Here is a 12207-nt window from a genome sequence, read left to right as displayed (position 1 = left end):
CCCGCCCCGCCCCCCTCTCTCATCCCTACCTTCCTCATTCCTAAACCACCTACCCCAACCCCCTCCCCCTCCCCCTCCCAAAACCACCCCATCTCCACTAGCCCCTTCAACAGGGCTTAACTCCTCACAACAGGACCCGACTCCCTCCCCTTCCCTCCCATCCCAACAGTCAAGGAGGGTCTTAGGGTGGAGAGAAAGAAAAGATGGGGAGAGGGGAGGGGAGGGGGGGGGAGGGCAATATGGGCTGTAGAGAATAGGAGGCTGAAAGGGTGAAACGAAAGTTCAACAGGGGAGAGGGTCGAAGATGAAAAGAGGGGAAAGGTAGACAGGAAAACGTGATAAACTTCTTAAAGAGGGAAAATTTCACACCGGGATACTGTGAATTGTGTTTTTAAATGACAGACTACAGGAGGAAAACGCGTAACGCAAGAAGTCACCAGGGAGGCGATATAATAAATCAAGCAATGTCCGGAGAAGCTGATCTTTAAAACAAAGGAAAAACACCCATATATATATATATATGTAATTATATATATATATATATATATATTATATATATATACATATATATTTATTAATAATATATATATATATAATAATTATATATATATATTATATATATATATATATATATATATATATATATATATATATAGTGTGTGTGTGTGTGTGCGTGTGTGAATGTGCGTGGATGGAGTATGAATTTATTAGGTTGCAAATAATTACGAACAATAACACATTGTACAGATTCTTTCCAGTTTAAATTTAGAGCGTCTGACGAAAGCCACTCAAACAATGGAAAGGCTGAAGAAGATTTGGAAATTAACTGGACCAAAATTGTACAGAAAAGTCAAATGAATTAATTTAGTACTATTTGTATTGCTATCCGGATATGAATCAAGGTACGGTGATGAAACTTGAACTAAAAATTTTGGTTGATGTCAGAATAAAGCTCTGAAATAATATCAGGGGTCTCAGATGGCAGGATACGAAAAATGATGTCATACGAGAAATTATGAAAGTGATTGATTGGTCGAATGACTATGTCTATTAAAACTGGCGTCACAACATCAACTAGGTTACTGACGCCGTAATAAAATTAAATAGAAAACTAAAAATGAATAAGTTAAAAAGAATTCCATATAAAAATATCTAAAAATATATACGTGTGTAATAATTTTTGTTCGAATACTTTATCAGTACTTATGTATACTTTATATGTTATAATCTAACTTTTGTTGCGGCGGCCCACTTAAACATAATATATTATCATGTATTATCTAGATAAGATAATGATGAAAGGAAACTGAGGTGGTTTGTCAGATTTGTGGAGCAGAAAGAACACGATTGGTGGTCCTTTGTATCAGGTGGTGGTGAAGAAGAAGTTGTCTCTGAGTGAAATGAAAGAGAAACTGTTCTACAACAGTATATGGAAGCGTTAATTTAATGTCTCGTTGTTTTCAAAACCGTGATAAACTAGAACACTATGCTGACGATAACAAGAGCAATACCTTTTATAAAAAACCCTCTTCTGAAATATGATTGACCTTGAAAAATTCTCACGACGGCATATATGAATCGGTTATCTTCAAGAAAAAACAACTTTATAATGGCTATTAAAAACAACAAACTTCCTAGCAACAGGTTTTTCTAACACGCATTATTCCTCCTTACAAAAGGACAATTTTAACTTGCACCGTCACATTTCAACATTGCAGGACCCACCAAACTCATGCTCACCCGGTGAACAAAATCAAAAGTGCTCCACTTCAATAAACTGCCCTAGTCATTCAATTTCTCGCGAAATAATTGTTAATTAAAGTCAGAAGTCGTAATTAATTCATCGGTTTACCCATATCTATTTATGTATTGGCACACACTTTGCACACGCGTACACAAAAACACATTTAATACATATATGTATATAAACACACAATATATACTATGTATATATATATGTATGTATGTATCCTATATATATATATATAGATATATATATATATATATATATATATATATGAATCCCCACAAAAAACAGAAACAGCAACAAACAAACACGCACACACACACACACTTGGAGACCGAGAGATTCAAAGGGATGGTACGAATATAATGACCAGCTCGAAAAAAGAATTACGTCCAAGGAGAGAGAGAGAGAGAGAGAGTCGGACATTCACCACCACCTCAAGAAAACACTACGAATACAGATGAGAGGAATGGAATAAAAAACCTCCTCTAATTCACGCGCGGACTCTGCTTAGAGGCGCTGCTGAAGAAGAGACGATTCATGCGGAAAGATAATGATTCTGTTGAACAAACGAGAACTTAAAAAAAAAAAAAATAAGTGTCAAGAGGTGGTCTTGAAAAATATGCGCAGTAAATATCATCACAAAAGAAACGGCGATTAAAGCACAGTTAAAAATTGTGAGAGACTAAATGAAACAATAATATAAAACTAAAACTGAAATGAAAAATATACTTTGTAAATATTAACATACAAGAAACTCAGAAGAATGAACGTTTAAAAACTATGAAAGGTTGAATAAAACACTAACGTTAAAACTGACATGAAAATAAACATTGGAATAAATTTATATTTCAACAGAATAAATATACTATGTAAATATAAAAACAGAAACAGATTTAAGTAGATTTAAAAACTGGGGCAAGACTAAATTTAAGAATAACGTTGAAGCACAACTAAAAGGAAAAATAAACAATGAAATAAACTTAAACTGTGCGAAACAATACGAAAGAAACCCGGCAAAGAAATGAGAATAAAAGTGACAAAAGAATTATCTTTCAAAATAATGAATACGGAATACTCAAAATGAGACGAGGAAAGGAGAGCAGCAAATTGCAGTTTAAAGCAAATACAATGACATCCGTGTGTAAAGAACGGCTTTGGAATGAAAAGGAAAAATGTGGGAAATGAGAGCAAAATTTACTTTAAACAGAAAAGGCACGAGAAAGACTTACAAAATAACAGATTCTCTCTCTCTCTCTCTCTCACACACACACACACATACACGCTACACAGTGTATATATGTAAAATATATATATATAGATATATATATATATATTATATATATATATATATATATATATATATATATATATGTGTGTGTATACATATTTATATATAATAATTTTTTCTGTGAAACTGAGGGAAAATGTGAATGACTAAGATAGCATTTCACGGAACTTGCCTGAAAGACACACGAAGTCAAAACTGAAAAATAATTGTAAATAAAAAAAAATATTTCGCTTGAAAATCAACAACACTAAATTTTAGGGCAGAATAAATTCTCCGTTCACAAAAATTAGTTTATATTTGAATCTAGCTTAGATGCTTAACACTCAAGGATCTTAAAAAATTCAAACGTCACAAATTGTACAAATTCGATTTAGAAAATCAAAAAAAATTTAATAGAACTTGAATGGCAGTCTCTCTCTCTCTCTCTCTCTCTCTCTCTCTCTCTCTCTCTCTCTCTCTCTCTCTCTCAAGATAACGAGTTAGCACTAAAAAACGCACACATTCTATTAAAAAGAATTTTGCAAGACTTCCATTAAGATTAAATATATAGCAGGTATTCTCTCTCTCTCTCTCTCTCTCTCTCTCTCTCTCTCTCTCTCTCTCTCTCTCTCTCTCTCTCTCTCTCTTTCCGTGATAGCTAACCGCAAAACTTTCCTTAGTGATAATGAAAGTTTAGAAAGTCTACGAATTCTGTTCCTCGTGCTAGCAATGGGAATTGTTCAATAGGAATTAACAGGCTTCGACCCAAATGAGCTGCTGCCGCTGCTGCCTGGCTCTCTCTCTCTCTCTCTCTCTCTCTCTCTCTCTCTCCAGGACACACCCTTGCCATGTTGACGATTAATTGGTAGGCAAGGGAGGTCCTCACTGAATTGAACAAACACGCAAATTGTCAATTAAAAAAATAGGCTGATATTGAAATCAGTCGAGGCGAAGAGGGAGATCCCTAGGAAAAATCGATTGTCCAGGGGAAGGTATGTATATGTATATATAACTATATATTTGTATTTATATGTATACTATATATATGTATATATAATAACACTCGCTCACTCATGCGTATTCATGATGTTGGAGTTGACAAGCAGGCGATTTTTAACGAGGATATCTGTTTATCGCAAACGACATGTAGTTTCATCAAATGGACAATTAACAGTCCTAGTACGGATCGCAAAAAAAAGAAAAAAAAAAACGGAGGAGGGGGAATAGGGGTGTTAGGAGGGCGGTCTCTCTTCACATTTGCATAGAGTTTAATCAGAGGAATGCCGTCTCATCAATAATATGGTTCTTATTCTGCGGTTGACTTAGAATTAGGCTTGTAGGTCTTCTTACTATTATTGCTTATTATTCCAGTATAGTTGATATCGTTGTATAATCAGAGAAGATAGTTTTTTAGCCGTGATGGTGACATCAACTTGGAGTAGTTTTGTTAATTTCGCCAACGAAGTTGGGACAAATGGTTTTCACTCGTTTGTTAGCACGTATTTTCAAATACAATATCTCGAGATCGGTTTAACCGAGTTAAATGAAGAGGACTGATAGTATTCATTGGATGAATTCCTAAGGATGATCAGCCCAAAGACTTTTTATTCATTTTCTTTGTGACCGGAATAGATTCAGTTTTCGACAATCTATTCCTGTTAAATGTAAATAAATCATGAATGTTCTTAACAGCATCATGTATATTCTATTTCTTTGTGGATAAAACAGATTCAGTTTTAAACAAACTCTTCCTATTAGATGTCAATAAAACATGAATAGACTTAACAGTAATAATATGTGAATAAACGACAAGGAAATATGATACTAAGGATAAATCAAGCAATGAAGAAAAAGAAACCGTAGGCTAATAAATGCATATTACTAATCAAATTTAAAAAAGGGAATTACATCACGGCTCAGAAATCGCACCCGCCCCCCTCCCCCTCCCCCGCCCCAAAAAGCCACCAGGGCATCGGCTGGTGGTGGGGGGGGTGGTGGGGGGGTGGGGGGGGGGGGTCTTCAATGAAAATGAATGAGATCAACTTTAAATGGGTCGGCGGACTTTGTATTTATGAATTGCTTCGCTGCTTGTTTATATAAACAGCTGGATTTTCAATTAACGTAAAGTATCGAATTCCATGTGGAAACTCTATAGCTGGTTTTAAACGGAGTTTCCACTATGAGTAATGGGGGCAAAGATTAATCATGCGTACTTATTACTAGGCTCTCTGTAAGTACACTTTCCGCGTCGGATTAACAATGATTCCAAATTAAAGTATAATATCATTACCTAGGCGATATGTAAACACATCCTGAGCAAAAATATTTTCTATAGGCAACAACTAATCGAAATATATCCACCTCAAAATAAAAGAAAAAAACACCAGTCAGTTTAGATTATGAAAATGAAATGATAATCAGAAGAAGAGAGAAAATAATAAAAAAAATCAATATATGTTCTTTCCAACCTACTTGCATTACGTAAGACAGACATGTAACTCATAGACAGCCAGTGAATGACAGTGTAAGAAAAATGAAGGAAAAGTATTGTTATGGTCATCTTTACATGAATTGTAAAGTCTGTCATGAAAGTTTATACACTTAAGCCTGTCTCAAGTCATGAAAGAGGAGGAATGCGAGTAGGATTGAGCTCTATAGTCTTGCTGTAAACCTTAGCAATCTGATGGAAGAGGCAATAAACCTGAACACGGCCAAAAAAGCACTAGATGAAAAAAAATGAAAATTGCAGAATAACTCATCACATGGATTTCGAGAGAGAGAGAGAGAGAGAGATAGAGAGAGAGAGGAGATCGAAGAGAGAAGAGAGAGAGAGAGAGAGAGAGAGAGAGAGAGAGAGAGAGAGAGAGAGAAACGGTACAGAACCACGGAAATGAAGATTGCTCATAATCCGATATTCACGGAATCTAAGTATACGAATATTTATCACTCATCGTGCAAAATTTCAACAACATATTTACAGTCAAATTCTATCAAATTTTCATTTAAATCTTTTAACATATTCTTAAGATATCCTACTCGCACAAAGTACACACAGACTAACATATGGGTAAAAGCAAAACCATCTTTAAAGTAGTAAAAGAAGTCTTCACAGGCAACTTGGCTAAAATAAAATAAAAAGTAAATATAAAAAAAAACAGTAAGACGAAATTGCCCAAGATAAAGCGAAGTCAATAATACGTTTGGCAAAGCCATGAACTTGCCCTTCATAACGAATTCGACTGCCGTGTCCAATACGGCGGACGGATGATTACCCTCGGGTTTATTAGCAATACGGAGGAAATAAATTCCGAGCTAAGTGTATCCCCCTTCAAGTGTAATTGCCTCTATCAAAACCGCCATCTTCCCGAGATAATGACTAATCTATACTGCATCAGCATGCAGCGAGTTTCCCAACCCCCCTCCTCCTCCTACCTCCTCTCCTCCTCCCCTCCTCCGCCTCCTCCTCCTCCTCCTCCCCAAAACAACTCTTCCGCGTACCCAGTGATACGTAGAATTAATAGAAACCTTTCGCTCCCGCGCCTCAATTTTTCACACTGACACTCACGATGGCCGTGACGTCATGAGAGAGTGACTAATGTGTCACGGCCATTGGCTGACAGATTAGCTGTTACAGAGAGCGCGCGCACGTACGCACAAACACACGTCCCTCGGAAGGGAAAGGCAGGGGTAGGGGTAGGGGTATGGGGAGGGGAGACGGGTTAAAGAGGGGAGGAAAGGCGCGTCCAGGTGAATAGCAGCTCCTCTTCCCTCCCTTCCTCTTATCGCCAACTAACTTCCACCTTTTTTCACTTAATTATCTTAAAAGAATAACAACTTTGATCGATATCGAATGGGGATATTTATAACGATATATTTACAACGTGTTAATATACAGATTATTTCCCCCCATACCGAAACTATTCACCGAGTCATTGCCATGTAACTAAATTCTACTTCATCATTAAGCATCAGCGGTATTAATGACTCATTATATATCTCTCGCGGGTAAAACAGGTCTTCATCAAAACCACCATTATACGAATGAGAGGGTTCCCACAGTGATATTCAGATCACTGAATATTCATATCACTATCGATATCCGCCAAAAGTTGAACACCTGGAGGGGATCACCGGATGTGTATTGGCACCAAGTTTCATTCAAATACCATCATTCGTTTTCGGGATATTTGTCGAAAAAAGAAAAAAAATTTACCGAAGTTTTTTTTTTTTATAACATATACCCTTCTTCCCTTGGAATTTTTTCCTTTCCAGTTTCCTGCCTTTGTTTCAGTGATAGCTACTGATTAGATATATTTAAGTGACGTCGAATGAAATGTCTCACTAATGATGCTACAATTAATGAGTGCCTAGTCATGAAAAAAAATGCTTTTGACGAGTGGCGATTGACTTTCTCTGATTGAACTATCTAGCTGTGTTCCCTAATCAATGGTTTCTCGGGAAGAAACGTGGATATTGAGAAGAGTTAATTGAAACATCTTAAAGTTTGTTATTGACCTTCTTATCCAAGATATTCATGTGATTTACCTTGAAATTATCAATTTTTTGTTTTTGTTTTTGCCAAGACCCCATGTAGGTGATAGAGATAATTATTTCTGTTCTAAGATATTACTCCACAGTGTGTATTTGTCTATTTACTCCAGAATAGGGATTTAATACTTTAATAATTATGTGTCAAAACTGCTTAATTTATAAAATGCACAACGTCTAAGGAATACTTGTTTCTATGATACACAAACACACACACACACACACATAGAGAGAGAGAGAGAGAGAGAGAGAGAGAGAGAGAGAGAGAGAGAGAGAGAGAGAGAGAGAGAAAGTACTTATAACATACACTTAATATCGTAAACTTCCTCATGTGATGCTAACTAAACAGGTTGCGGATTACCCAATATTTATGAAAATAATCTAGTCAAACACTTAACATTTTTCAAAAGAATAAAGTCTTGATCCCTTTCGCGTCAGGTAATCACCGATATTTTGAAATGGGATTACATAAATCTGTTCTTTTAACGTTTTACTAAAGCACTACAGGAACCACAGTTTTGTTTCCTATAAAGAAATATTGGGAGCGAAGATCAATTAGTTTTATAGGTATCGGCTCATTCAATTGTGAGCGAATCAGACTTGAATCAACCTCCTTAAAAAGGGAAAATAAGCAATCTCTCTCTCTCTCTCTCTCTCTCTCTCTCTCTCTCTCTCTCTCTCTCTCTCCTGTCGTTGTTGTTCTCCTCCAGTAAGCCAGCGGGCATGCATACGATGCATACTAGACTCGGTACACACGCACAAGCAGTCAGTCACGTCACTCAAGTATTCCATTTCATGCTTTTGGGTTTCATTCTCGAACCTAATGGTCCCAATCTAGGTAAAACATTCACCGGGGCGATCCACGGCAAAGCGACATTATGAATGACTGCCGCTGCGGCTTTGAAGTCATACAATTTGAAGCGAATCAATGGATACGACCGTCGGGGCGAATACATTGATAATTTGCGAAAAGGGAACGGCTTGCGTTCACTTTACCGGTCAAGGAGGCTTTGTTAATGAATTTTTCTCGTACAACAAAGACCAAGACTTGGCCCAATATCGGCTACGTTCAGGTTTTCATTTCTTTAATGACATTAAGACTAAGACGTGCAAATCTACACCGAATCAATATTGAAAGGATTTCGACACCCTTCAATGATACTTAACTTGCCACTTCAAAAAAGTGGCAGGTTTGATTATTCAGGATATACGGAGGAAAGGAAGAAATTCCCGATTCAGTAAATGCCTCTTGAGAGGTAGATCAAATGGATCCGGTTATTATATTTTAAATTTGCGGTCAACACAGAAAGTCGTCTAAGCTTTATTTTGACTGAATAGAAGTACATGCAGACATAAAATTAGTTTTTTTTTCTTATTAAAATACGCCCGACATATGAAAGAATATACCATCCAATTCTTTGTCGTACAAAGAATTGGATATACATATATATATATATATATATATATATATATATATAATAATTACTATATATATATATATATATAGATATAATAATGATAGATAGATAGATAGATAGATAGATAAATAGATAAACTGCCCGATGTTAAATAATGATAAATATCTATGTCCCCCCCAAAAAAAAATAATTTAAATGAGAGGGATAACCTAGAATTACCACTTCCTTACAATCAGTATATTACTTGTAATTTGCATATGATAAATTATCGGGAAGAAAGCTTCAATCAAGGTCCGCGATTTCACACCAAATGAGACAGGATAAATCACAAATGACAAACTCCGTAACAATATCGATTTCGGTCTAAGTAATGACGTGGAGGATGATAAATAAAATAAGGCCCTTACACTGTCGCTGGTGGTTAGGACTTGAAATGAATATTTTAATAGAAGGCCCTTACACTGTCGCTGGTGGTTAAGACTTGAAATGGAATATGTTAATACTATGCTAGTACTATCATCGTAATCATCATTGTGAATCGTTCGACATCCATGGGAATACTTTTAACATTTTTGTAAGCTTAATACGAATTTGACGATTTTCGCGAGATTTTATAGTTATCACAGAGGCTCCAAAGTCTTCAAACGTTTTTTTTTAGTCATTACGAAAGCACAAATGACAACGAAGTCCAATAATATCGAAGTAGGTGCCACAATATATTTACTGTAAGATAATCTCAATTTTTAAACGCGTCTGGGAAACCATGAATACCATATTATCATCACTTTCCCCAACTTGCGTTTTAAAAACCGCCATATTTCAGGGCTACCCAAACGAGAGCATTCCATTACGAAAAAACTGAAATAACAACGGATCACAGTGACTGCAGGACGGTTATCATTGATCTACACTTCGTATAGTTTTTTTATTTTTATTCGTATGTTTTTATTTTTTATTCTTTTTAGAAGACGGAACACACATGGATATTAATGAAATGACACGAGGCGTACATACCATCATTATTTTTAGGCGCTGGCGGCTTACGGGTAGCCCAGTTGGTGCGGATGTTGCGAGAACCAATCCATTGCCCGTTCATGTTGGTGATTGCAGTTTCAGCGTCCTGGAAAGAAAGAAAGGAAGAAGTGGATAAAATGGTGTGCAAGAGTTAACATGCAAAGAGAGTGATTAAGTACATACGGAATAGAATGTGGAAGCACGAGAACCCTGTAATATATATAATATATATATATATATATATATATATATATATATATATATATATAGATATATATATATATATATATATATATACAGGTGTATAGACAGATAGCTCACACACAAACACACAGACATCACTGAATTCTTCATGCTCAGTTTATAGGAGTTTTGGACTTGACTTAGTTTACTTTGATGTTCAAATGTTTAACAGTCCACTGGTGCTAAATATTGCCAACTGCCTTTGAGATATACGTGTGTGTGTGTGTGTGTGTGTGTTCGTTTAGTAACCATGTACTATGTACTATAGGTGCGAGCGGGGGCAAATCTCGTCCCAAGGAAGAGTGTAATTTACGTTGTACACATTTTCTGGAGAAACTAGCGAACAAGAATATACGGGTTAACTACAGAAATGCGTATACGTTACCTGAAGCAAATTAAAGATAAAAGATAATTAAAAGTATGATAAAACAGGACAGTCAAAAATCCAGCTAAGAAGTATACCATGGAGCTTCGGAAGACCTAACGAATCAGGAGACCAGATTTCACGATTCCCCAAGAACACGAGAGAGAAATTTCACTTCAGAGAGAGAGAGAGAGAGAGAGAGAGAGAGAGAGAGAGAGAGAGAGAGAGAGAGAGTCAATGCCGAAGATTCTGATGGAATATGAAAACAGGAAAAGAAAAAAGAAAAAAAGATTTCGAGCTCTTCGAGGGAATATGATAAACGAAACAATAAAAAATGTGGTACAGTATTGTGGTCACTGAACAAAAAAGATTAAATTCGTTCATAAATTTCTTTCTCTCTCTCTCTCCCAAGCAGACCACGTTCGCCATGGTCATTTTGCTAGGCTTGGCATCTTAAGCAATAAATACGTGAAAAGAAAGACTCAACTTAAAACACACTGTCCAATAGATAACGAAGGCAGGATGCAGCGAACGTCTTTGGGAACAGAAAATGAAATAGTATTGAACGTATCAGTACTGGGAGGGAGGGAGGAGGGAGGGAGAGAGAAGGAAGAGGACGGGGGAAGGGGTGGGTGTAAAGGGTACCATCTGGTCAGGGGTGGGGACTAGCAGCGCACAGCCTGTGAGTTAGTAGTCTTTGTCCTGATCCCAAATACGCATTACTCCCTCTTCTTTACTTGCTTCTCCCGGAGTAAGAAGTGAATTTGTAAGAGATACAATAGCAGCCGTAACTTTAAATCGCGCGGAGCGAGTCTGTTCAACATGTTCTTCCCCAAACCTCCCCCCGGCACCTCCCCCCCGCCCCACCCCCTTACCCTGCAGCCCCGTCTCTCCCCTCCTTCCCCAAAATGGATGGCCGTTTTTTGGGGATATTTCAAAAATACGAACGAAAGGGGTAGGAAGACCGTTCGGAAAATTTTTACTGTCCGGGGGGTCTGAAGCCCCCGGGGCTGGAGGAAGAGGACGCGACAGTAAATGGATGCTCTTGCAATAGTCTCAGCTTAAGTCACATATATACAATAAGTCTCGGCAGACAAAAGCCGATGTTGAAAACTGCATTGCCTTTAAATGATTCAAGATTCCGCTGGAAAAATATTCTAGATTCTAAATAAGAAAAATTGTGGGATTCTAAAAGCATATTAATATCTATGTACATAAGTGAAACCAACGTAAACAGAAAAACGTAAAGTAGAAAAATCGTAAAATTGTCCAAATAATTCTCTATTATTCTGTAATCTAATGCTGAGTTTACACATTCTCTCTCTCTCTCTCTCTCTCTCTCTCTCTCTCTCTCTCTCTCTCTCTCTCTCTCTCTTTAAATCTTCAGCCGAAAACCCTTATGGACACACCCAACAGATTATAAACCCAAGAGGACTCCAAAAGGAAATTCTCTCTCTCTCTCTCTCTCTCTCTCTCTCTCTCTCTCTCTCTCTCTCTCTCTCTCTCTCTCTAATGAAATGTATGAATTCAAGAAAGTAACTATTGGTATGTTTGCAATACAAAGCCTAGTCACGTACACAACTCAATTTAATGACATGAAACT

At 36.9% G+C, this 12207-nt stretch overlaps 1 protein-coding gene across 3 annotated transcripts in view; it reads right to left on the bottom strand.

Moving 5' to 3' along the window:
- The window catches only part of LOC135195617 (cytotoxic granule associated RNA binding protein TIA1-like), a 237059-nt gene that overhangs the window by 44653 nt on the left and 180199 nt on the right, over positions 1–12207 (bottom strand). For all 3 annotated transcript variants that reach the window (XM_064221955.1, XM_064221957.1, XM_064221956.1), the window contains exon 3: positions 9998–10103. In XM_064221955.1, the coding sequence (XP_064078025.1) occupies positions 9998–10079 (82 nt within the window). In that variant the 5' untranslated portion in view covers positions 10080–10103. The remainder of the gene's footprint in view (positions 1–9997; positions 10104–12207) is intronic.

This window comes from Macrobrachium nipponense, chromosome 16 (assembly GCF_015104395.2).
Source record: "Macrobrachium nipponense isolate FS-2020 chromosome 16, ASM1510439v2, whole genome shotgun sequence".
NCBI lineage: Eukaryota > Metazoa > Arthropoda > Malacostraca > Decapoda > Palaemonidae > Macrobrachium > Macrobrachium nipponense.
This window is presented reverse-complemented; position numbering and strand designations above follow the sequence as displayed.